A 26,477-nucleotide genomic window follows, 5' to 3' on the forward strand; every position below is an offset into this window, starting at 1 on the left:
ACGTGGACAACCCCAAAAATTTAACTCCTCAATTTGTTACCCTCCAGCTTCCTTGAATGGTGTGTTGACATGGTCAGTGCAAGAGAAGAAGTGCAGAGAGTCACTTTCGGCATTCAGGTCTGACCGTGGGGAAGATGTAGTGCAGCTACTGCAGAAAATACCGAGAATCAATCTCACCGCTTCAGGTCAAATGTGGTCATTTGTGAACTGCCTTCCCATTCCATGTTTTCTCTTGGCCGTATATATAGGAATTCAACTCTGAAAGGCTCAACTGGCGGGGTAGCAATACCCAATCCTGCACAGTCATGTCTGATAGTACATACAGTCATAGTTCATGTATAGTAGGAAACAATTGATTTCCCCAAAAATCAACAACGCCTTGGCAATTCTCAGTTGGGTAAGCATTTGATGAGCCCCGCAGGAGTTGCCACGACCAGGCATCTCTTCGATTTTAATTGACTGCCCGATGACTATCCAATACGAGGCGAGGCGACCATCTCACAGATACGGCCCAATATCTCGGCGCCAAGGTCATAACCCTGTTTCTTTCAATAATGGTTCCCTATAACCGGCCGACATGGGTGGCAACCCAGGTATTAAGGTGATAGGGGACAAAATATTAAATATGGGGCACACACCGACTTCCTCACACGGGCGGAGACATAAAAGAACACCTTTGCCCGTCGCGCAGAACTGCATTTTGTTTAATTCTCCAGCTAGTGATAGGCATGCATCTCGGTAGTCCATACACTTCGGCTAGAAGTCCTACGACCCTGTGACGTCCCATCGTGTGCCGTATAGCCAGGAATATCTATAAGCGCCGCCGCCAACGTTATCGGCCCCGTAGACCAAAAGATCTGTAGGTGCGACAGAACTATTCATCGCGACGTCAGCCGACACCCCCCCCCCCGGCCCGGCCGCTTCGCCTCGTGGGCCTCCGGGGAGAATATTGCTTGCAACCCAAGATATTGAAGGCATTGTGTGTACTCGGCTGACCTGGGGTAAACATCTAGGTCTGCGTAGATGCCGCCTTTGGTATGGACGAAAAGCAGTCTGGCAATGTGAGCAAGTTGGATATTGTGAAGATATCCCATGTACCTCGGCAGTGGACGGGCGTCGTATTAGGACCTGATGAATTTGAGGGTGTCATCGTCAGTCCAGAGCTTGACAGTGTGATTTTGGGGCTTGAGCATGGTCTTCCATGACTCGTGTGACGGTTTCATTTCCGTAGAATACTCTTGGATGTCGGTTGTTTTCCATAGTTAGTGGACGGTGTTGGGTATTCCAGAGTCGAGTATATAGGGAAAGTTGTCGAGAGGTTCGAGGGCATCAGCAGTGCATCTGTTGATTGCCCATATACATTCGGACAACCGGTGGGCGAGGGCGAAATCGTAGCCGTAGCTGAGTTCTCTGTATGATTAAAATGATAATTATCAGTAGCTCTCATGTTTCTCCCCGCCCCTACTTATTCCCATACATTTACAGACAGCTAATTGCGGAAGGTGTGAAGAAGCTCCGCGGGGATGAGAAGCAAGCAGTAATTGTTGTCATAGATAAAAGTCACCTAGCTAAAGTGGTCTTGATTCAGCGGTTGTACAGGTTTTAGTCTCTTGTAGCCATCGAGAACCAAGAATTTCAGATGATAGAGGCCGGCGCACGTAGTCAATATCCAGCATCGAATATATCACTCGTCGGCTTGCTACCTATTGCTGCAGAGTTAGCACACCAACCAGATAAGACAGGAGAAAAGTAACGAACATTGCATATTTCCTCAATAAAGAAGTACCCTTTTTCAACCATACGGTCTGCGACGTAGTCTCGAAAATACTCATCTTGATCGGTCGCTATCTTCCATGGAATCCTACCTGTTCTCATCACAACGTAGGTTATAGCTGCAGCCCAAATGTCGACTGATCGAGGATCAAATTCCTCGCAAAAATATTGTTCCGGCGATACAAAAGGGCGTGATCCGCCATGTGTCCTGGACATATGTATATGGGGCTCCCAACCAAGGCGGAAACATTGAGCGCTCCCAAAATCGGAAATCTTGAGGCAACCATTGGGGCTGAGAAGAAGATTCTCGGGCTTCAAGTCGCGATGAGCAATTCCCATCTCATGGATATAGTTGACGCCACGCATGAGCTGTTTAAAGAAGCAGTCGGCCTCTCCCTCTTCCAACTGACCGGATGTAACTAGCAATGAATGAAGATCCCCACCGGAGCAATACTCCAAGCATTCGCAAAAACTGTCATTACCTATTCGAAGCAATTCAAACGTCCGAACAATATTTTGATGTTGCAATGAAGAGGATATGTCAAACTCGGACTCAACGCGCCTCCGATAAGCTGTTTCAGTTAATTCTGCTCCGCGGCGGAAGACTTTGAGCGCGTAAAAGCGATGAATATTCGGGTTCCACTCTTGGGCTTTGTGCGACAAGAGGATGATTCCAGATGAGCCGTGACCCACGATATCGCATATATCCCCATATTTCTGCGCTAGGATTGCCATGTTTTCACCAGCCACGATGCCGGTTTGTTGACTCGCGGTCCATTGCTCCCATTCCAAATCCGCCGACGGTTGCGAGCAGGCTTTATTTTTTTTTTTGAAGGATATCCAGCTCGCGTTTCGATCTTTTTTAAGAAACCGTCTTTTCGACGATGGCGTTTTCAGGAAGTGGCAGTGATCCCCATTCTCGAGCATGAACCTTCTATTTCCAAAGCCACGTTTTCTTTTCGTAGTTGTCGGAAGTGGACGCATGCTTTCGGTCGTCTCTAGTCTCACTTCTGAGTCGATGGGAGTTCGAGCTATTTGAGCTTGATTGAGTCTGCGATCGCTAGGGCTTTCGTGTTGTCTTTCGTGGGTGCAAGAACCAAAATGTTTTGATGCTGACTGAAGTAACTTTTGAAGACACTTAGGCATGTTCTGGCGTCGTGGATCAGCCAACTGGGCTTGCTCCAAGGTTTGTGAAACAATAGTCGTGTATGCGAAACTAAACCTAACTCAACGTACTTTGATCCGTTTAATAATTTGTCTTGCCTAGGGACCAGCCGAGAGAAGGATGTAAGCAGATCTGTGCGTTGTTACATCACGAGGCCAACTCACCAGCCAAAACTCAAAATTTCACCCCCTCCTTATTCTTGGCAATTCTCCGTTTGCGGGGACTAGGCATTCTCGGCGCTCTTGGTACCGAATAACTCAATCTTGGCACTTGGAGGGTTTCTTGGCACTATTATTGCCTGATGACGGAGGAGACCGACTTACAGACCCAGCCCAACGTCTCGGCGCCAAGACCAACATCTCTTCCAATGACGGTTTCCTGAAACCGGCCGACCTGGGTGGTGACCCAGCGATAGGCCAAAGCTAAACCTGGGCAGCCACACCGACTTCCTCACTCGAGCAAGAGTGGGAATTTTCGCCTGAGACTCAAAGAACATCGTTCCTCTCCGCACTGAGCTACATTTTGTTCAACTCTCCAATTGCTCCAGAATAAAAGACGGATGTGCAACATCTCGGTAGTCATTCCAACGAGCGAAAGCTAGCTACTCTCCGGAAAACAATCTCCCAATGCTTGACGAGAAGCCTAACATCGCCCTCGACTCCGGGTCGGGCGGCAGCCCACTAAGCCAGCCAGCTCACACGTTAACTTACGAAGCCGTGATTAAAGAACTCAGCACTGAACTGGACGAGGGTCTGGCCCCTGAAGAAGCGAGTCGTCGTCTCCAGCAATATGGTCCCAATAAACTGGACGAAGGGGAAGGTGTGTCGTTGTTGAAAATTTTCGTGCGCCAAGTGGCCAACGCTATGATGCTAGTAAGAGACCGCTATCTTTTGCAATGACATTTTGGAAACTGGTTGAAAATTGTCCAATTCTGATCTAGTCGTTTGTTGTAGGTGTTGATTCTGGCCATGGCGGTCAGTTTCGGAATACAGTCGTGGATTGAGGGCGGAGTGATCTGCGCTGTCATTGTTTTGAACATCATTGTTGGATTCTTTCAGGAGTACGCCGCAGAAAAGACCATGGAGTCGTTACATTCACTCTCGTCCCCGACGGGAACCGTCTCGAGAGGTGGACAGACATTCTCGGTGCCGTCGTCGGAAATCGTGCCGGGTGACATGGTCGAGCTTAGAACGGGGGATACCGTTCCAGCTGATATTCGGTGAGTTTCCTATCAGAGTGTAACTGCGGGTTCGAAGCTATCAGGGCAGTTGTTGACCAATTTGCTAACACATATCAGCCTAGTTGAAGCAGTCAACTTCGAGACCGATGAAGCTCTCCTGACTGGCGAGTCTCTTCCCGTCCAGAAGGAATGCGACTCGACGTTCAAAGGGGATACCGGTCCCGGAGACCGCCTTAATATTGCCTACAGTTCCAGTACCGTCACTCGTGGCCGTGGGCGTGGTGTGGTTGTCAGTACGGGCATGTTCACAGAAATCGGATCTATTGCCCTCGCATTACGGGCCAGCGGCAGTAAGCGTCGTGAGGTCAAGCGGGGTCCCAACGGTGAGGCCAAGAAACGCTGGTACGTCCAGGCCTGGAGTCTCACCTGGGCGGATGCCGTGGGTCGATTCCTCGGTGTCAATGTCGGAACGCCCTTACAGAGGAAGCTGTCAAAGCTTGCCTGTTTACTATTTGGAATTGCCGTTGTGTTCGCCATTGTCTGCATGGCTGCAAACAAATTTAGCAACAACACCGAAGTCATCATGTATGCTGTTGCAACCGGTATCAGTATGATTCCGGCGTGCCTGGTGGTCGTGCTTACAATCACTATGGCAGTGGGTACGAAACGCATGGTCGAGCGAAACGTAATTGTTCGCAAATTAGACTCACTAGAAGCGCTCGGTGCAGTCACAGATATTTGTTCCGATAAGACAGGTACATTGACTCAGGGCAAAATGGTTGTCCAAAAGGCATGGATTCCGTCTCGAGGGACGTATTCCGTGGGCCCATCTAACGAGCCTTTCAATCCTACTGTTGGAAATGTCACTTTCACCCCTGTACCTCCTTCCCAATTGGATTATGAGAAAGAAGATACTGCTACGGAGAACGCAGAAGGTTTGGTCTCGGGAAACCGCCAGCTCGAAGACTTTCTGGACGTCGCCTCGATGGCCAATCTCTCTCACGTGTACAAGTCCGAAGAGGGCGATTGGAACGCACGGGGTGAACCCACAGAAATTGCCATTCATGTCTTTGCATCGAGGTTCAACTGGAACCGCGACCGCTGGATCAAAAAGGGTCAGGGTACAGTATGGCACCAACAGGCTGAATTTCCATTCGACTCAACCGTTAAGAAAATGTCTGTGATTTTCAGCAAAGTCACCCAACAAGAGACCCGGACAATGGTGTTCACCAAGGGTGCGGTCGAGCGCATTGTAGATTCATGCATCTCTGTTATATGGGACCAAGATTCGTCTAGCCCCGTGCCAATGACCAACGACCACCGCGAAAAGATCATCCAGAACATGGAGGAACTCGCCAAGCTGGGACTTCGGGTCTTGGCTCTGGCCCATCGACCGTACACTACCCAGACACAACTGCTCGAAGATTCCGACCTGAATCGTGAAGATGTAGAGAAGGATCTATGCTTCCTGGGACTGATCGGCTTGTATGATCCTCCGCGCCCAGAGACAGCGGGCTCAATCCAGGCCTGCTACCGCGCTGGTATAGTTGTCCACATGGTGACTGGCGATCACCCTGGCACTGCCAAAGCGATTGCTCAGCAAGTAGGAATCCTTCCTCCTGATTTTAATGCAGTGGCGGCTGATGTCGCGGACGCCATGGTCATGACTGCCAGTCAATTCGACAACCTCACTAATGAGCAGGTAGATGCGCTTCCGACTCTGCCTTTAGTCATTGCACGCTGCGCCCCGCAGACCAAGGTGCGCATGATCGACGCCCTTCATCGCCGTGGTCGCTTTGCGGCTATGACTGGAGACGGAGTCAATGATTCTCCTTCGCTCAAGCATGCCGATGTTGGTATCGCTATGGGACAGGCAGGATCGGATGTTGCCAAAGATGCGTCTGACATTATTCTCACGGATGACAACTTCGCCTCGATTCTCAATGCCGTCGAAGAAGGTCGTCGTATCTTTGATAATATTCAAAAATTCGTGCTTCATCTACTGTCAGAGAACATCGCTCAGGCCTGCACCTTACTTGTCGGATTAGCTTTCAAAGATGCTGATAAACAATCCGTCTTCCCTCTGTCACCGGTCGAAATTCTCTGGATTATTATGATTACATCGGGTATGCCCGACATGGGCCTTGGAATGGAGGTGGCTGCTCCTGACATCATGAACCGTCCTCCCCAGAGTAAGCAAGGCATATTCTCTTGGGAGGTGATTATTGACATTCTGGTGTATGGTATCTGGACCGCAGCGCTCTGCCTGGCGGCATTTTCTGTCCGCATGTGGGGATTCGGCGACGGTAACCTGGCCCGTGGCTGCAACAAAGAGTGGTCTGAAGAGATCAAAGACTGCGAACTGGTATTTAGAGCACGTGCCACCACATTCGTGTGCTTAACTTGGTTTGCGCTTTTTCTGGCTTGGGAGATGGTCAACCTGCGCCGGTCGTTCTTCCGCATGCAACCAAAATCCAAGAAATACTTTACCCAGTGGATGTACGACGTCTGGCGGAACAAGTTCCTCTTCTGGTCCATCATGGCCGGATGGATCACCATGTTCCCTATTCTCTACATCCCCGTTTTGAATGACGTCGTCTTCAAACATAAACCTATCACCTGGGAATGGGGTATCGTGGCAGTCGAGGCTGTCCTGTTCTTCATCGGAGTCGAAGCCTGGAAATGGGCTAAGCGAGTCTTCTTCCGTCGCAGAGCCCGAAAACATCCGCAGTTAACTCCGTTGGAAGAGGTCCCCGAGCAACCCTAACGAATGCTTTCCCTGGCCTGACATCAAACGGGGCCGGGGAACAAACCGCCACTTAGTCTTAGCGCACACATCACGAGAAAAAAACTCACTCAAAGGACTTGAAAAAAGGACTCGAAAAATCAAAACTGGAAATTGTGGATATCTGGAGGTACTGAGAATGAATTGTGGATGTTTGGGCTCATGAGCTCGATTATTCGGGACCGCGCTGTCCCGGTAGTTGTTTTCTCACCCACTAAATATGTAGATAGGTAGAAAGAGCAGTAGAAGCAATAGATTGGATCTCAATACTATTCTTCTCGTATTTTTTGAGTCGCTCTATTTACAGTAAATCCACCTCGGCTAATCGACTTCACTTTGATGCAGTCTTCACCGATGGATGCTAACAGCGAACAATTTGGCGACTCTACATTCGTGTTGCAGCCTGAAATCTGCAGCTCTCTCGATGATAGAGTTAAAATTTAAGTGTAACCTTGCAAGCATGTTCGCCAATCAGAGCTTTAACCGCTGTGTTTAATCATGTGATTCTTTGCCGTGGGTAATATCCTAACTAGTAGGCTAGAAAGCTGCTGCACGCCCGTTGTGGTATCTCAAGACACTTTTTTCTATTTGACAGAGAGGCCGGTCTCTATCAGAATGAGGGCGATCCCAAATCTTTTAGCGTTTACTGAAAGGTTCCCACATACATGCAACATAATGCCTTTGGTAGAGGATTAGGCCATCTAGACTGCGACATCGCCCGTCCATGGGCACCTAGGGTTAGTAGGTAATGTTACACAAATTCGCAGTTCTGGCACTGTCGCAAATCACTTTCATTAGGGACTCACATATAAAAGGCACTTGGGTAGAACTAGTGAATTAGGTTAGTAACTACGGTGTAATGCGAGGTGAGTACCTCGGTAGGGCTGAGTGGATGGTGAAGTTTCGTTTCCGGTAATCCAATGGTTTCTTCAAATTCACCCACACTAGTTCCAAGATTGTGAGGGACCACTCTTCAACTTAGTTTACAATTCCCCATTCTTCATTCTTCTTCAATCTTTGCTACAAGGTTAAAGACAAACCTCGAGCATGGCCAGTGGTTTCCTCCCATACCACGAGCCTGGAAGTATGTACACAAGCATATGCCGATTGATCTCTGCTCATTTCCTCACTGATAAATTACTGCAGCTATCGACATTCTCATTGTCGTTTCTTTCTTCTTTTTCCTTTCCCTTGCAAGATGGGTCTCCGCGACGGCAATCCAGGCCGGAATTATAGGTCAAATCGCCGTCGGCATCATCTACGGAGTACCTTTGGCCAATATCCTTGAACATCACTGGCAAGAGACTTTTGTTACTCTTGGATATGTCGGTCTGATTTTGATCATTTTCGAAGGTGAGTGGAAATTTTCATCTTACCTGGCTGCTTGGCTTCTTGGCTTCTTGGACACTGATGTCATCCCTTCTAGGCGGTCTTGGCGCGCGTGTGGACTTGCTCAAGCAGAACTTCACTTTGAGTATGATCGGCGCCGCAACTGGAGTTTTATTTCCTATTGGTCTTTCATACCTTTTGCTCTATCTTGGTTTCGGATATGGTTGGTTTTATTTGCCTCAATTCCTACAGTCAACAGCTAACATGGACTAGGCGCGGTTGAGACCTTCATCATCGGCGCATCTCTTTCCGCTACTTCACTCGGTAAGCTACCTTTCCTCGGAATTGGGGTGACTATGTTTCAATTGCTGATAAATATTAGGGACCACCTTTGCTGTGATCAGCTCTGCGTCGAGCTCGGTCAACCTCGCCGAGACTCGAGTGGGGTCCGTTTTAGTGAGCGCTGCTGTTATTGACGATGTTGTAGGACTTGTTATGTTAAGGTGTGGTACTTATTTGAACTGGAGCAAAATGTGAGGTCAATTCATCAGCTAACTACATAGTGTGATTGGCGACTTGGGCAAACTTTCAGGCGAGGACAACAATGTCAACCTAGGCTGGCTTATCGGGCGCCCGATAGTGGCATCGATAGGCATGGCCGTCGTAACGCCCATCGTCACCAAATGGATATTTGCGCCTTTCTTCCGAAAGTTCATTGAACACCGCTTTGCGCGATTCGACCATATCTCCAACATCATCCTTATGACCCTCGTTCTTTCGGCGTTTATTGCCATCGCTGGATTTACTGGTACATCGGTTCTATTTGGTGCCTTTTTGGCAGGTGTATTTCTCACTTACATACCGAGCAAGCACCCCGAAGGACCATTTGTTGTCATGAGCCGCGAGGAAGGCGAGCGCGAGGCGGAAAAAAGCCCCACCTTCGTTCATACCTTTGAGAAATATCTGTTAGGACCTCAGCAGTATTTGATGGAACCTTTGTTCTTCGCAAGTATCGGCTTCGCGATTCCATTCTTGAAGCTGTGGACGGGGAAACAAATTTGGAGAGGGGTGGTTTACACCCTCCTCATGGCGTTTGCAAAGGTATATCGATACCCTCAGTCATTTTTTAGAAGTTGAGCTAACAAATCTATCTAGTGTGTTGTCGGAATCTGGATCCCCATATGGCAACTCGTTCTGGGGGGCAAGTCCCAAAGCAAGAAAGAGCAACATGAACAGCAGAAAGGACCAGGACAACCCAAAAATGAGGACAACACAAGCCACGAAAAACAAAGCAAGCAAACTAATGGGAAAAGGTGGAATCGGGCCTGGCTCGCCGCAACACTTTTAGGATCTGCCATGGTAGCACGCGGTGAGATTGGGCTTTTGATAATCGAAATCGGACACAACGAAACTCCGTACGTCAGTGACGAAGGTTTCTACACTGGCGTCTGGGCCATTCTTTTGAATACCATCATTGGTCCGGTTTCCGTCGGTCTCCTGGTTCGATTCTACGCGCAAGAGCTCAAAGGGGGTGATTGGGGAGTGCAGCGTCCTCCCCTGCCTATCTCGGGCCATGCTATTAGTGGGCACGGTGCGGTATAGACCTTAGTTTGGCAGCCTCTTCGTATAGGTTATCACCCTCAGCGAGCTGGGCTTGGTTATCGTATATCCTGATGGTAACCTGAAGGCAGTTGATGCTTATTTCTTCGGCGCCAGCGGCGTCGGCTGAGTCGGGTCTGAATACGCGTGTTTCATTACTTATTCTTTTCGATCTCAATGGTCCAGCTAAACGAGGATTCACTGTTGATGTTTAGCGTCGACGTCAAGTCCTTTAAGATCTACCAGCAAATATACATCTTTTTCATCGATTGTGGAACGTAGCGATTTGATCTGCGCAAGGGATTCTTTCTGCTTCACCTTTTCGTTCTCGTTGACAGCAAACATCTCTTCAATAGTGATTGTTTTCCTCTTCTTTATATCAAGGATCTCGCTGTTGGCTTTTCTTCAGCTCGTCATCTCTGTATTGAATTTGTTCCGGTGTTGGGCAATCTCACTAAGCACGACTGATGCGAGTTGAGATTCAGAGCTTGCAGCTAGCACACTGATATGGCTGAGAAAGCTCTTCAGGCTATCGCTGTTGACCGTATGCGGAGCGTCATGTTTCCCTGCCTTCAAAGGAATTGACTCAATAGGAGACATGATTACAGTACTGCACTGAGGTTGGACGAGACCACCCCCGCACCATGGTGCTGTTCGAGGACATGCCCCAGTCACGGCGGGCATGGACTCGGACCATTGAAAGGGTTAAGGCATCTCATTGGAAACAATTCCTCGACAAAGCGGGCGAAGGGAAATTATGGAAAGCAGCGACGTACATGAACCACGAGACTCCTGGGGCTGCATTCCCGCTTTCAAGGTTGGTGACAGGGAGTTAATTGACAACGCGGAGAAAGCCCAAGCGTTCATGACCTCGTTATTTCCACCGATGGCGCGAGCTCAAGAGGAACCACTCGCTCATGTCCCAGCCGAAATCCGATGGCATCCAATCTCAGAGCTTGAAGTCCATCGGTCACTCAAGGTTGCAAAAGGCACATCAGCGCCAGACGAGGACAGGCTCCCCACGTTGGTCTAGAAACGCCTCTGGAAATACCTCGGATGCATTATCACTCGGATCTTCGTGTCGTCGATCAAACTAGGATACCACCCACAGCGATGGAGAAGCGCACGAATTGTAGTCTTATGGAAACACGGCAAACCAGACTACTCGCTACCAGGAGCCTACCGGCCGATCTCGCTACTTAACATACTCGGGAAACTACTGTAGACGGTGGTGGCCCGACGTCTATCTTTCTTCGCCGAACACTATAGGCTCCTACCAGACACCCAGTTCGGCGGACGTCCGGGACGTACAACTGAACAAGCTCTCTTGGTGCTTGCTAACGCAATTGACCGAGCATGATACAGGCAGAAGGTCGTCACACTGATGTCATTTGACCTAAAGGGCTCCGAGCCTTCAACGGGGTAAACAAGACAGGCCTGGATACTCGCCTCCAATCCAAGGGCAACCCCTCGGTGGCCCGAAAGTGGATAGCCAGCTTCATGGGAGGACGTCAGGCCAACACCGAGTTCGACGACTACAAGACCGAGGTAGTGCCGCTTGACAATGCTGGACTCGCCCAAGGCTCCTTACTTTCACCCATCCTCTTTGCATTCTTTAATTACGACCTGGTCGACCAGCCGGTGGATACCTTCGGTGGAGCACCTGCTTTCATCGACGATTACTTCCGCTGGCGAGTCGGCTTGAGCGCCGAAGAGAACTTGGCTAATATTCAATCTGAGGACATACCCCGGATCGAAGCCTGGGCCTAAAGAACTGGGACCTGCTTCGCTGCGGAGAAGACCAAACTCCTTCACGTCAGCCGGAATACCATTCAACCATCCACGATTGCCAAACTCTTGGGGGTGATCTTCGACTATGAGCTACGGTGGAAGGAACACGTACCACAAGCGGTCAAACGAGCCACCAAGGTGAACATCGCGCTTGGGGAGTTGCGACAGCTCTACGAAGCGTACGTCGCACCGGTCGTCGAATACGCCTGGACTGTCTGGCACGATCCACTTCGAGACAAGACCCATCTGCGGCACCTACGTACTGTGCAGCGAACGGCTCTCACCCTCGTCTTATCTGCTTTCCGGACGTTGGCCACGGACACACTTGATGTAGAAGCGCATGTGCTGCCAACTCGGACCCAGAGAAGACGGAACAATCATGGATCGATCGCCCGGTACCAGTTGTCAGAAGCCTTAAACAATGAACCTGGAGAGACTACAGGAAATCGAAATGATTGAGGTCGAACCAGACAGGGAGATCGCGATAGAAAGAGCCGAGGCTGCGTGGTCAACCCCGGATATCGTGCTGTAATCGGATGCCTCGGGACGACAAGGTCATTTCGGCGCCGCAGGCGCCGTACTCGGCGAATCGCTGGAATCAACAGACAGCATACGAATCCAGGTCGGGCCCACGGATCCATGATCCGTACACGCCGCCGAGCTGATTGGGCTCATGTACTCTATCAACATCATCAATAAGGTCGCTCTCCGACACTGGAGAACATCTCACGTGCAGGTGAGATCTGCCACTATCCTCAGCGACAGCATGTCAGCATTGCAAGCCATCCAGAATCCAGGGAACAAATAGGGACAACAGATCATCCATGCCAGTCTACAAGCAGCCAGGAACACTGACACCCACGGCACATCGATTCAACTCCAATGGATACCCGGACACTGCTCAATGCCCGGAAATCACACCGCCGATCTGCTAGCCAAGGAGGCAGCCATACCGGGCAAAACACACCCGTTCTGCTCTTTGCTATCACGCGAGAGGGCACACATCAGGCAAGGAACTCACGCTCAATGAGAGAGAGAATGGAAAGAGTCGAGGACCGGCGGCCACCTACGTCGGATCGACAACACATTGCCGGCCAAGTACAGGAGACGGCTCTACGGATCTCTACCTAGAAACCGAGCCTACTTACTACAACGCAGTTGCGAACCGGACACTGCTGGTTATCAACATACGCTAAGGCTTTCCGATTCCGAGATGACGACCTGTGCGTCTGTGGCGAGCGTGAAAGTGTACACCACGTGTTGCTTGATTGCCCGCAACTGAGAGAATTACGATGCAATCTCCGAAGAAAGGTTGGCGACGCGTTCAACAGCATGTCAACTCTGTCAGGGGGCCCAGGAGAAGAAGGGAGAGGTAAGATTGACAGTGCTTCACGGACCAAGACAGTGGAGGCTGTCCTGGACTTCGCCGAAGCATTGCAACGGTTACAGCCGCGCGCCATGAAGACGGCATAAACATAACGACGACACAGAGGCCACGGCAGGCCTTGGCAAAGCTCTAAGTTCGCTTAGGAACTGTCGCACGGTACATGAACGTGTAGAGATATATATAGTTGTTGTAGTTTGCATAGTTATCACTTCGGTGGGTTGATTTCCCAACTACACTAAAATACGAGTCCGTATCCAGCCTAGTGGGTTGTGGTTTAGAATCCAACTCGGTGAGTGGTCAGGGTAAATGAAGTCATCACTCCATCCATCCGTCTGTACTGGAATATTGTGATTGTTTTTTTAGTCAAAGGCTTCACAAGGCCGAGAAAAAGAAATTATCTACCAGAAAATCAGGGCTATGAGAAAGACACTTCGGCCAATGATATCACTAGAATATTAAAATAGATTCCGGGCAGCTGATTTGATTGTACGGAGTAAGATTTTCTATGTGATGCTCAGCCTCGCTGCTTGATCTCGAAGCGCGCTAACCACGGAAGCGAGTTGACAGCCAAGCCGCAAGCAGCGACCCAGGGCCAAACTTTGATTTGCCTAGCAAATCCCTCACTCAAATTCTTTATCGCGCTAGTTTATTTTGTATGCAGTAATTTTTGAATATACGATAAGCCAGCGACTATATAATGGAATTTGGCAGGCCCCTTGGAATTATCCGTGAAACAACATTCCTGCGAGTTTTGTGCCATGTGGAAGCCACCGATAAACTTTCTCGTCCTGCACTGTACGTCCATCGGCATTTATAGAATATCCCCTTCTAATTCTTCTTCGCAGACGCGTGGATTATCACCCTTAGCGTTCTGAGCTTGGTTATCATCTATCCTTATGGTAATCTGAAAGCCGTCGATGCTTATTTTTTCGGAGCCAGCGCGTCGACTGAGTCGGGTCTGAATACGTGAGTGTTCTTTATTAATTTCTTTTCCGTTCTCATAAGTCGGCTAAACAAAGACTTTCCGTGGGTGTCAAGTGTCGACGTCAAATCCTTGAAGACCTACCAACAGGTTTACCTATACCTCATTCCAATCCTGGGAAATTTGGGATTCATCAACATCATCGTAATCGTATTTCGGGTTCGATGGTTCGAAAAGCGCCTCAAAGCAATCGGTGAGAAGTCTTCCACCCCACCCCCCAAACTCAACGCCATCATCGAGAACTAACTTGTCTCTCCAAAATATAGCCCCGCATCTTTTGAGGCCAAAGGCTCCCCCCAAACAAGACGCAGAGGCACAGTTGAAGGACAAAAGAAGTTTGAGTAGCAACGATCATGAAGCCCCAAACGATCAATTTAGCAGCCACGAAATAGACGACTCAGATAAAGAAAGGGCGCATGTTGAGACTCGGGACAAATCTTCGAGGTTGGTTTCGATGCTATCGATCAACATAACAGACTCTCAAACATAATGGGTACTGACTCATGCACCAGGACTTCCCTGAAATTGAACGATGCGAAAGCTGATGACACAGCCGTTTCGAATATCAATCCGACAAAGCAAACCATTACATTCGCTGAAGACCATTGGCCGTCTTCCGACAAGGCCAAAGCTCTGTATATTCCGCCTCCGTGGAGACGTGAAAGAGGTAAATGAAAATCAGGCTCATATTTCCCTCCGTATTCTCACGAATACTATACAGGTGCCTCATTTTCTGAAATTGATGAAAGGCTTCATGATGAAGATGATGATGGTATGTCCTGATAAAGTGGCGCCCAAACGTAACTTCAAGTTAATCGGTTCGCTAACTTGGTTCATAAAAGGACGATCCGAGCAAGTCTTTAGTCGTCGACTGACTACCAGAAGCATGCAGTCTGGTACTCACACCCTTGAGCGAGTTGTAACCTCCGTGTTCGTTTTGGGAGGCTCTTCTAGCTCTGACCGGGGGATGCCAACAACAAATCGGAGGGACATAAAGCAGCTCGATTTGCCGAATATGTCTTCACAAGCTACAATAGGCCGGAACTCTCAGTTCCATAATCTGTCTGCCAAAGATCGGGAAACACTCGGCGGTATCGAGTATCGAAGCTTGAAGCTCCTGTTAAAAATTGTCGTGGGATATTTCTTTGGTCTGCATCTCTTCGGTGCAATCTGCCTTGTGGGGTGGATTCTGCACGCGGATCCAAAATATCGTCACTACCTTGCTGAATGCGGGCAAGGCAATGTTTGGTGGTAAGTCGGCTTCGTCAACTATAATCGACGATATAGTGACTTATTTCATTTGCCGCACGATAGGGGCTTTTACTCCGCTCAGACGATGATTAACAATCTTGGCTTTACTCTGACGCCAGATTCGATGATTTCGTTTCAAGATGCGACCTTCCCAATGATCCTCATGAGCTTCCTTGCATTTGCCGGGAACACTTGTTATCCGTGCCTTCTTCGATTTATCATCTGGGTTTTCTACAAGTTTTGCCCGGCGAAATCCTCGCTTAAAGATACACTCAGATTCCTACTCGATCATCCGCGACGGTGTTATACGTTGCTCTTCCCAAGCGGGCCGACGTGGATTCTCTTCGGAATCTTATTTCTCATGAACTCGATCGATGTTATTCTCATCATTGTGCTAGACTTGAACAATCCCGCCGTGAATAATCTCGCGCCTGGTCCTCGAGTTCTCGCTGCTATTTTCCAAGCCGCATCGTCGCGTCATACGGGTACATCGACTTTCAACTTGGCTGATGTAAACCCAGCCGTCCAATTCAGCTTGGTGGTCATGATGTATATTGCAATTTTTCCGATTGCCATTAGCATCAGAGCTTCCAATGTTTATGAAGAAAAAACGCTGGGTGTATATACTACCGACAGTGACATGGACGAGCATAACGGCCGGTCTTACATTATCAATCATATTCAGAACCAACTGACTTTTGACTTGTGGTACATTTTTCTCGGCAGCTTTTGCATCTGCGTCGCCGAGGCCGGTAAGATCGCAGATACATCAATTCCAGTAAGTGATTGATCTCGAATCTTGCGATGATATAATTTAACCAATTCCAGGCCTTTTCTGTATTTTCTGTGTTATTCGAAGTTGTCTCGGCATAGTGAGTTATCCATGTGGTATTTACTCCTTTTGCATTGATTAATCTCGACAAAGTGGCAATGTTGGACTTAGCCTTGGGTATCCAACCGTTTCTACATCTCTATCTGGAGAGTTTACCGTTTTCAGCAAGCTTGTCATTTGTGTGATTATGATCCGAGGCCGTCACCGTGGATTGCCCTACAAGCTCGACCGTGCCATTGTTCTCCCAGGCGAACGCCTAGAAGAAGATCACCCAAATAGGGATGAAGTTCAAACCAAGATTGACTGAAGGAAGTCTAATGGAGACTTGCTCGCAAATGTCTATATGTTGTGGTCTTTATAATAGGAATCGTTCCACTATTATAGATGCGAAAGATCAAATAAGAATTTGGGGGCTGATAAAGAGCTTGAAGTTTGTTTCATTTTGGGTTGAGAATCCTCAGTATAATTAGCAACTCTATCAGATATGAATTAAGACTCTAAATTTTCACTCACATGTACAAAGAAGTTGGAACTTTGGAAGGTGAACGGGGTCAGTAGCTAAATTTATTTCAACCTCATGGAACCAAGAAATAAGTGTCCTGGTAATGAGCTCATGACATGGAAGCTAGGGAAGGTTACTTAAGAAGCTATGAAGGTGTCTGGACTATTATCGACTCGCAGGAGTAAGCTTGGTTGGAGTCCAGAGGTCTGAATTTATTTGATTGGTTGGGTGGCTCGGAAGCAGGGTGATCTAAACTCTAGAGTTGCGAGGCATTCGATTGATTTTCATTCACGCCCTTTCATGTTTGACGCAGAGCAAATGTTTCTAAAGCGACTGAACAATTACATGTTCTAGTGCACCTAGAAGGAAGGACCCTTGGACTCAAGTCATAGGAGAAAGTTAATCTCACAACGAGGGGTGGAACCAAGAGCGGGACCGTCGATAATTAGCTGAACGCCAAAATCATATGGACAAATTGTTTTGATGAACCAGGGAAACGCTCGGTCGGGGAAAAACGTGATTGTTCATGAATGATTGGGATTAAGGCTTCAATTTAGTCAGATAGCTTATCTCTGGACTTCTGCTCCACTCACCTTCTAGATTGATCATGGGTAAATCTGTCCCTACAGTAGCAAAACTTAGGGGAGTTGAAGTATAATCACCATAACCTCGCCGACCTATTAGGTGCTTGAGAAATAGTCTTTCGGGATCTGTACATGCTTGGCCCCACAACGTCGACTCCGGCCTTTTCCGCAAGCCAATCGGTTTCTCGGCTTTTAGTACACGAACCGGAGAGTTTACTTACATAATCCCCGAGGTCGGCCTGAATTTTGCATGAATTTTTATAAGTTGTCTGCTAGAGTTATCAGGCTGGTATCGAATTGGAGCAGATGGAGAGAGGAAGTGTTGGGCTCGAGGAGAGTATAGTCGTGGGGGCAAAGGCTGATGCATGAGAAGATACACAGCTTCTGGAACTTTCTATTGACCAAATAAACAAAACTCGACAGAGGACCAAGGTATTTTCCTGTGAGAACAACTAGGAGAACACAATCACACATCGCTGTTCGTGTACCATTATGTTGCCGAAAGTCTGCATGATATTCCAAATCCCGCACCTGCCCAACCGTACCTATCAGGGTGGCCCCTTCAGTAAGCCAAAGTAACAAAGACCTGTTCCACCGGTACGCAGACGGCCCGTCAAGTCTGGATTGTGGATCGTGTCTGAACCTTGGCAGATCCTTGTGATTTCTTCTCCGGGCCACATATAGAACCTCCTTGATCTACCGTCCTGTGGGTCGTCGCTGGGATCTGCATCGCGGAACCGTACCTGCGTCTGTCTAAATTCACGCGCGGTGTTTGATTGGTCCGTTGGGTGCTATTTGTATCTAGGGTCTCATCAGTGTGATAGTAGCGTTGCAATATCGCGAGGTGGGCGACGATCGACGAGGAACCATCTCATGAGCCATGGTAGCTGAAATGACTCACTTAGTTGTCCTGGAAACTGGGCCCGGGTTCCTATTCTGGGCTTTCCAACAAAGTCTACGCTTTTTGATTCTCCGTCAAAGAATACAGCCAACATCCTGGATTTGGGAGTAGGTTCGCAGTGTCTGTGGCGCCTGGTAGCAGAAATTCCAGTGAAGGCAACATCAGTTGGCCGCGAGCAACAGAAAATAAGTACCGTTCGAGCAGTGCGGGGCAAGGAGATAGACAAAATTCTAGTGGGATCAATGGGAGGCACTCCTTGAGGCCAACAACCGGTACAATCGAATGTGACTGTCTGCCACAAAGTGTCCAACCCATTATTCGGCATCTGTTGAAGCACTTCAATCCTCATGAAAGAGATGGTGACCGTGGCTAGTGACCATGGTCAAAACGGGCAAAGTAGTCTGCCACCGCGTTGAGCGATTTAATTACAAATTCAATGATATGTGAGAATCATATTCTTGCCGTATCACTGTCTTTTCAACAGTTGATGAAGTGGTTCACCATACTCAACGCAGGCTTTTGAAAGTAATGAATCCTGATCGAAACTTGAATCTGTAGGCCACAAAGTCTCCAAACATCATTTCAACGTTGATCAAATGTCTTCAACGCCAATAACGAGACAGTGGGTCTCGCTACCATCTGCGCAACTGGTTCCTTGGTAGAGACGTAGCCGAAAAAATATAAAAGGAGCCGGATTCCCAGCCCAAAAAATCAGGACTTCGGTCCTCACACTCCGATGTGTCATGGTGTCCCTCTCTTGCCTGCGGGCTTGAGTGTCTCCGTGGCCACGGCTGTCGCTGCCACGAGCCCAGCGATGTAAGAATGTGCTCCCTCGCTGCCATGAGCCCCGCGAGTGTAAGAAGGTGCTTCGCAGGATAGGTCTGCGTCAACAACAATCCTCGCAGGATGGGCTCTGCGTTATCAACTGTGTCTTGCAGGATAGGCTCTGCGTTATCAACTGTGTCTCGCAGGATAGGCTCTGCGTTATCAACTGTGTCTTGCAGGATAGGCTCTGCGTCAACAACTGTGTCTCGCAGGATAGGCTCTGCGTTATCAACTGTGTCTCGCAGGATAGGCTCTGCGTTATCAACTGTGTCTCGCAGGATAGGCTCTGCGTCAACAACTGTGTCTCGCAGGATAGGCTCTGCGTCAACAACTGTGTCTCGCAGGATAGGCTCTGCGTTATCAACTGTGTCTTGCAGGATAGGCTCTGCGTCAACAACTGTGTCTCGCAGGATAGGCTCTGCGTTATCAACTGTGTCTCGCAGGATAGGCTCTGCGTCAACAACTGTGTCTCGCAGGATAGGCTCTGCGTCAACAACTGTGTCTCGCAGGATAGGCTCTGCGTTATCAACTGTGTCTTGCAGGATAGGCTCTGCGTCAACAACTGTGTCTCGCAGGATAGGCTCTGCGTTATCAACTGTGTCTTGCAGGATAGGCTCTGCGTTATCAACTGTGTCTGGCAGGATAGGTCTGCGTCAACAATAATCCTCGCAGGGGGGTGCTGCGAAACCAAGGACTTCAGAGCTTCCGTGACTACGGCTGTCGCTGCCACGAGCCCAGCGATGTAAGACTTGCGCTCCCTCACAGCCAATGAGCCCTGTGACTGTAAAAATGTGCTCAGTCATGGCAAGACTTGGCTCGCCAAGGACTTGTCATCGCTCCCCAGCGATGTGCAGGCACCTCTCCGTGGTGCTGGGGACTAGTATTCGAGTAGCCCAAGGGCATTCGAAGAAGCAAAGACCTGTACAACATCTTCATCTTCTTCGTATTCCGAAGTATCATCTTTGGAGAGATAGAGTGAGCGCTAGATAGATGCCCTATCAATCACCAGAATCGTAAATTCACGACTGAATCTTCTTCGCTATCGAGCGCCGTATTCCCCACCCTCCTGTCTTGATAGTTTGCGGTATGCTAGTTCATCCGCCGCAATAAAATCCATCTGCGATCAGAGCGCAGAGCGAATAGAGACTTGGGTGTTTGGGGGCGTCGCGGATGTGTTGATGAGCGTTGATTAACGTTGATGAACGTCGATGATCGTTGATGAACGTTGATGGGTGTTGATGAACGTTGATGGGTGTTGATGAACGTTGATGGGTGTTGATGAACGTTGATGGGTGTTGATAAACGTTGATGGGTGTTGATGAACGTTGATGGGTGTTGATAAACGTTGATGGGTGTTGATAAACGTTGATTAACGTTGATGAGCGTTGACGATAGTATGGACGAGGGTGTTGATGTGTGTATTGTGGTATATGGCCAGGCGGTGAAGTTGAGTGATGGTCACTAGACTTCAGCAAAGCCCAACCAAGCCCATTTCTATGCACACAACTACGGTATTGGCATTCATAACCCTGCTGATTAATGTCTGTTTTTTATGCATGTTCTAGTCTATAAGCCCAGATCTCGGCCCGACGTTTTCCCTGGCCCAATTTGGGGGTTCAACCACTCCAAGAAGCAAGATACCAAGGTTCAACGGCAACGACCTGGTAATAAAAGTCATGGAAACAATGGCTACACTATAGACCCGATTGAATAGCAATTACCAAGAAAAAGTCGAATTTGACCAGGATTTTGTACTATTCTGGCACTTAGAGGATTAGTGAGCATCAGCACATAGATATATATATTTCATATAGACAGAAGTAGGTGTATCTTCCCGTTCAAGTATGACACTTTCATCAGTGGAACTCGTCTTTTGTAGGTTTATAGGATTCAAGTTCATACCAAAAGCTAGCTAACTTCTCACAATGAGTGTCTGTTTCCACAGATAATTGATACTGGGAAAATCTGCATTTTTTATGCAAATGCCAAGAATTGGCATGTCTGTATTGTTTTCGGCCCATAGCCCATCTGCGGGTTGGGGTCGGGTTGGGCTTTTGGGCCGGTCCGGAAGTCTACATATGACAGAGATAACAGTTTCATTGTTTCATTCTGCACCATTTGGCATCACTTGCTACGATGGTCCCCTGGTGTTTACTCAGTAAAGTTCGCACATAGCCTCCAATTCGATTGAGCTGGTCCAATGCAAACACCAATATCCCTCGGTGAAGCTATAATTAGGCAAAACACCCACGATCAGACCTACCAGGTGTAGATGAAGCATTGAATGAGGAGCGCTCGAAATACATTTTGTTGCTCAGATAATTATGGTGATGCGATAGACTGTTCCTCGCGTAGTCAAATTTGCCGCTTCAGGCAGCTTGCAAGTCACTCACTCCTACTCTGCTGTAGAATGCCTACATCCACAACGGTCGCGAGTCAAAGTGGATTTCCAATAAAGACAACGAAGAAATTGAGGGGCTTGGCTCGAAAATTTCCGATTGGCTGCTTCTACATGGGAGCCGTCGCAACCCCGTGAATAATCCCGTAAGCAACTACGATTTATATCGCCTGTCCTCTCCCATTATCAACATCCACTACTGCACCCAAAGCGATCGCCATTGCTTTTTGGGCATAGTACCCGAGTTCACGCGATCGAGCATACTCTACTGGGTAGAGAACATGGTTGCAGCCCGATCGGGTCTAGCAAGCGCCATCCTGACTAGATCTGGTAAAGACGATTCCGCCGGCATTTACGACGGACTTTGGTGATGCGATCTACTTGGATTGGAGCCGCAGCAGACATGCGCGTAACCAATCCCGCCGAAAGCAATCATATGAATGCTGATTAGGGGTAGAAATTTTAGCATAGGCTGTCATAGATAGTCAGAGAGGTCGCACAGAGGATGGCTCTGAGTAAAGTTGTGCAGACATCCAACTCACCTTTACAAAGGATCTGCTTGAACAGTGATATGCCAAATGTCGTCTAGGGCGCAGTGAGGTTTGACAAAATATATTTGATGCCCAAGGACAGGGGACGTAGGGGACGTAGAGAGCTCGGCCATTCCCTGAGAAAATCGCTTGCACGCGATATGTCAGAAGACGATTTCGGTGATAGATACACGCGCTCGGGTTGACTAACCTGCAGATGCAGTGACATCCAGGGGAAATGGTCTTTGCACACGTTACTCGGCTTGGATAGAAAAAAGCGTGCTTAGGCATCAGATCCAGCCAGCGTATATTCAAAGACACAACAACAGTTCTGACGGTGCTCTTGATGCAGCGTCGTGCATGTCTGGTTGATTCATTTTCACTTGTTCGTTTCCGCTTGTTAGCCCCACCCGCTGGAATACATCGACCGGCTCAGCAACGCGGAGTAGGATCAGGTGAAACTATCGGACGGCATATCTTTGCTCGTGCTCTCTAGTTGACTCGGCTATGACTCGACACCCTACCGTCTCCTTTTATCGATTCGTACCTGATATGGCCAATGTTCATCTGTAGGCTCGAAATAATGGGGTCCCGCCCCACCTTCTCCTTGCACGCAGACTTAGACTCACAGCCTGCTCGTCGGCGAAAGTAGGACTCATCCGCCATGAGTCAGACTGAAACATGAGCTCATCCCGGTGCCTGTCGAGCTGCCAGGCATCAAAAGACGTGAGATGCGAATCGAGGATAATGAGGATCACCCATTGGACGTCAGGGATTTGATCCACAAGGAGGCTATTCTTTCGCGGTGTTCGAATGCCGAGACACTGTGGTATAAGCCCATTGTGGCTTGAGCTTTGTATCGGGTAGACACATCAGCACATTACTGATGCACAGAGTCGACTGAGAGAAGGGCCGAGACGATCTGGACCTTACATTGGCTCATCATCGATGCCACCAGTAGTTATGTGGAAATGATAGACAGCATGCGATCGCATCAGTATAGGGGAGCTCGAGCAGAGAAAATGAGGGCGTCCTGTTGTACGATACGAGTCAGCAAGGCTTACCACTTGGACGAGTTGTTATGACTTGCCTTTCATAGAGTTTGCAGAGGGCACGCTGTGTACGCTTGAGACGAGACGATCAGTGAGCTTCGTGGTCATATGAACTTGCCAAACAGATCACTTACAATCCTCTTCGGCAAGGCAATGCAGCACCATTCATGCCATGTTGTATTTTGGTTCGTCGCACTCTCCGGCCGTTGCTCCAAAAAGGCCGGGCTGTGGCGCAACGCGCATTCTCTCGGGCGGCATAGGCCGTGACAACCTCACCAGGCACAAGCCATCATATAGTCGTAATGGATGAATGTTTCGCAATGCGGACGACCAGAGACTCCGCCATTCATGGAGTGAAGGCGGTGAGGGCGAAGACGCGATGGAGCACGCGTCGTAGTGCCACCTAGTCTTATCTCCGATCCGGCGATAGGACTTCCAACAGGGATGTTTCACGGTGGCGATGGGCTGCCCTCATGTACAACGGCACGAAAATCAACAATTGTGTTGATGTTCTGGAGCACAAGAAATTGCACAAATAACTGATGTAGCGCAGCGGAGGACGCGGTAAGTCACTCACATTATGAGGAAGAATGGACGTCTCAAGCTTCCATGCAGCGAAGCTCGCACTCGGATGTTCGCACCCGCTATTGGCCCGCTCCTCTGGTTTATATTCTTCATCTAGGGTATGTTGCGTGGTTTGAAGCGTCGGGGCCAAGAATAGTGTGTAGGCCATGGCTTTGTATTTGCCACTAACGGGGTGCTGTATCCTCGGGCCCTCTGGTGCGATGTCAATGGTTCACTGTCAATAATTAGCTTGCAGATCGGGGAGACAATCCATGACTCACATTTTCTGGTAGCCAAGTCTTGGGACAAAGAGACGGCAAAGAGCTGTGGTCCTTGCGCTCGTGCATTTGTTCGAATGTACTCGGTTCTATTGAAATCGCATCATCTTCAGGAGGAGACAGGCTAGGCTAAGATTCACATACCTGCGACGCTTTGCGGTTGAGCTTTTGCGGGGCCACAAGGGCCATGATTTCGTTCTGAGAGAGGTCATTGGGCCAGTCTCCTGCACCGGACTTTTGCATGGCAAAGCCCTCTTGTCAGGAACTTTCGGCCGGGTTGGCTGGTGAAGGGGGAGCGACGATGTGATCGGCAGCTGCCCAAGGTGACTTGAATTGGAAGGTGTCCTGAGGTCTAGGGGTGGTGGGAATTAGGGCATCTTTTGTGTTGAACGGGTTGAAAGGACCGGGAGAAGGAAGAGGCAAAATCTGGGGAAGAGGAGGCAGTCGGCGCTCTTCGCCCACATCGGAGGCTCCCATGCTGGTGGTTGATTTGAAAGAACTTAAACTATGTTAGCACCATTTGATATTCAAAGCATCATAGCAAAGTGACTCACGGAAGAGAACAGCGGCGAGAGTTCTCGTTATTCAAGCTGGCCATCACTTCATACATTGCTGTTGACATACCTGCGACGCGGATATTCGCCTACCTCTTGGGAGCACACACAGTGGCTGTACAGTAGATCAGCTAGTCGACTGCTGTGGCGGAGGCATCTGCGCATAGACACCTTGACCAGCTAATCCAAAGCTCGTATCTTTAACCGGCTGATGTAAATGGCAGTGCATCTGGTGGGAATCATACCTGTATCTCTCACAGGCACTGTCTGGCTTGTATCCTCGATGTATCCTATCAATGTCAGTACAGTGGAAATTCGGTTCTGAGTCAAAGGGGAGAACTTATCAGGTGACTCAGACACAAGCCTGCTCGACTTTGCAGAGTCAGGTGAATGAATTGTAGAACGAATTGCCGGGGGTTAGAGGACGGATTTATAGGCTTCTCGGCTCATCCTGTCGGGTAAGTGCTTGGTAGAAAGCGTTGAGGGACACCTCTTGTAACTGAGGCCTGTCGAAACCCATGTCTTCTATGTACCGCAACTATTTGCAGCGACAATTTTCTGCCTTTAGATGCTCAGCGAGGGAGACGAGCAATAGTGGTGTTGAGAAAGGATGCTGAGTCGGTCAAGAAACGTGGGCTCACTGTTGAATCCTTCACGGCCGTCTTAAATTGAGGCTTTGTGGAGATATTCCGTCCGCAATGACAGGCTCATTTTCATTTTCTGATCACCTCACCTGTGAGCGACTCAACGTTGAATGACCAAAAAGCGCCTACAATTTCATCCCTAGAAATCATGGACTTTCAACGAAAGTGGAAGTGTGCGAAATATATATGAGCATTCATATCTGGCCCTCAACATCGTGAGGCTTGATCAGTTTCCCCGACCGACTCGTTGATCACTATCCCTTCTATCAAATTGACTGCCAACCGCCGCTGAAAGTACAAATAAAATCCATTCAAAAGCTGACTGCGTTGATTGACCAATGTGGTGATCCATAACCACCTCCGTTTGCATATTCTATAAGAGACACCAAGGCCTGATCGAAACGGTACTGCCCAGATCTTGACATTCTCCTACGGACAAAATGGATGCCCCGAACAGCTCGCCAGACCAGGAAAATGAAACAGAACCGTAGCCCAGTGAATTGCCAATCCTTAGCGAGATAGACAAATCACAGGAAAATTCTCAGCATGTCCCCCCGTTGGTAAGTGAAACGATTCGGCTTCAAATATTTTGGCTGAATATCGCAGTTCTCCCTTTCACAGCAGGAAGCAGAAACAAGATATACAGTACCTTGGCCACTTTGCTCTTTCAACCCATCTTGAAGGTGCTAGCAGACCTCGAACGCGACGATCCCGAGTTCGCCTTTCCAGCAGCTCGACTTGTAGGACTCTATCGACGCCTATGGGAGTCGTGTGTGTCCAAGCACATTGATGGCGAGAAACTACAGCAGCGCAACCTTGCTTTGAAGGAGGTTGGTACGCACCTGAGAAAAAAGAGAGATGGTCTTCAGGTTTGCCATGACAAACAGTTATCCCGGCTGCGCTTTTTCGAACAGGCATTGGAATTATCCCGGGAACGACTGATCAGCCTACTCGACGACTGGAACCACCCTTTCAGGCCCAACCTGACAGGGCTGCCGGCCGTTGCAAGAGAATAGTGAGGAATTGCCTATTCCGGATTGCCCTGTCTTATCTTGGCGATAGAGAAACGCTACAAGCGGCGACGCAGTGCAGGACGAACTACCGCATGGAAAGCAGCTTATATCTTTCAGAGAAAGTATATTCAGAAGGGCATCAAATATCGTTGGATTCATGATCATGGTCTTTACTGAAATGTGTCTGCGAACAATCCCGCTTGATCCGGATCAATCCCACTTGTAATTACCGGATCTATTATGCACAAAAAACCGTGGATCCAGGGATAGCGTCGGGGGCAGCGCAGTCAACTGAGAATGTGTGGAGAGACTCGAATAAGGTAGAGATTCCGTACGAGGCCAAAGGGACAGTCGGAAGCTAGTGCCTGTTACACGAACAGTATGCCAGGTGATTGTGTCCAGCAGCTGTCTGCGCACCCGACAGAGATTTCCCAGGGCCGTTTCAACCCGCGGCAGGAAGAACAGATCCTCTCCTATAGTCTCACCAGATGTCCGGTCAAATTGCACAAATCGAAATTCTATCCAGTGCACGTCTTTAGGGAAAAGGAGCGCTGACAT

General features: G+C 48.8%; 7 protein-coding genes across 7 annotated transcripts; 3 read left to right on the top strand and 4 right to left on the bottom strand.

The window, feature by feature from the left end:
• Positions 1-1,009: 1,009 nt before the first annotated feature.
• Positions 1,010-1,260, bottom strand: N7471_013736 (uncharacterized protein; the record flags this gene model as incomplete). Its single annotated transcript, XM_057286454.1, has 2 exons — positions 1,010-1,128; positions 1,170-1,260. 2 exons carry the CDS (start codon positions 1,258-1,260, stop codon positions 1,010-1,012), a joined length of 210 nt encoding a protein of 69 aa, XP_057128933.1.
• Positions 1,261-1,262: 2 nt separating this feature from the next.
• Positions 1,263-1,551, bottom strand: N7471_013737 (uncharacterized protein; the record flags this gene model as incomplete). The annotated part of the gene is made up of 2 exons (XM_057286455.1): positions 1,263-1,410; positions 1,484-1,551. 2 exons carry the CDS (start codon positions 1,549-1,551, stop codon positions 1,263-1,265), a joined length of 216 nt encoding a protein of 71 aa, XP_057128934.1.
• Positions 1,552-1,568: 17 nt separating this feature from the next.
• N7471_013738 (serine/threonine-protein kinase) lies at positions 1,569-2,919 on the bottom strand (the record flags this gene model as incomplete). The annotated part of the gene is made up of 2 exons (XM_057286456.1): positions 1,569-1,703; positions 1,759-2,919. The coding sequence occupies 2 exons, from the start codon at positions 2,917-2,919 to the stop codon at positions 1,569-1,571; spliced, it is 1,296 nt and encodes a 431-aa protein (XP_057128935.1).
• Positions 2,920-3,564: 645 nt separating this feature from the next.
• Positions 3,565-6,885, top strand: N7471_013739 (cation-translocating P-type ATPase; the record flags this gene model as incomplete). Its single annotated transcript, XM_057286457.1, has 3 exons — positions 3,565-3,810; positions 3,892-4,157; positions 4,236-6,885. 3 exons carry the CDS (start codon positions 3,565-3,567, stop codon positions 6,883-6,885), a joined length of 3,162 nt encoding a protein of 1,053 aa, XP_057128936.1.
• A 1,065-nt stretch (positions 6,886-7,950) lies between these two features.
• On the top strand, positions 7,951-9,834 carry N7471_013740 (cation:proton antiporter; the record flags this gene model as incomplete). The annotated part of the gene is made up of 7 exons (XM_057286458.1): positions 7,951-7,987; positions 8,050-8,256; positions 8,330-8,455; positions 8,506-8,556; positions 8,615-8,735; positions 8,796-9,333; positions 9,388-9,834. 7 exons carry the CDS (start codon positions 7,951-7,953, stop codon positions 9,832-9,834), a joined length of 1,527 nt encoding a protein of 508 aa, XP_057128937.1.
• A 3,933-nt stretch (positions 9,835-13,767) lies between these two features.
• Positions 13,768-16,381, top strand: N7471_013741 (potassium ion transporter; the record flags this gene model as incomplete). The annotated part of the gene is made up of 10 exons (XM_057286459.1): positions 13,768-13,804; positions 13,855-13,975; positions 14,048-14,184; positions 14,258-14,435; positions 14,504-14,658; positions 14,713-14,763; positions 14,834-15,242; positions 15,306-16,020; positions 16,071-16,114; positions 16,168-16,381. 10 exons carry the CDS (start codon positions 13,768-13,770, stop codon positions 16,379-16,381), a joined length of 2,061 nt encoding a protein of 686 aa, XP_057128938.1.
• Positions 16,382-23,966: 7,585 nt separating this feature from the next.
• On the bottom strand, positions 23,967-24,185 carry N7471_013742 (uncharacterized protein; the record flags this gene model as incomplete). Its single annotated transcript, XM_057286460.1, has 1 exon — positions 23,967-24,185. The coding sequence occupies one exon, from the start codon at positions 24,183-24,185 to the stop codon at positions 23,967-23,969; it is 219 nt and encodes a 72-aa protein (XP_057128939.1).
• Between the last annotated feature and the right edge of the window lie 2,292 nt (positions 24,186-26,477).

This window comes from Penicillium samsonianum, assembly GCF_028829775.1.
Source record: "Penicillium samsonianum strain IBT 33392 chromosome Unknown utg000010l_segment0_segment0, whole genome shotgun sequence".
Lineage (NCBI taxonomy): Eukaryota > Fungi > Ascomycota > Eurotiomycetes > Eurotiales > Aspergillaceae > Penicillium > Penicillium samsonianum.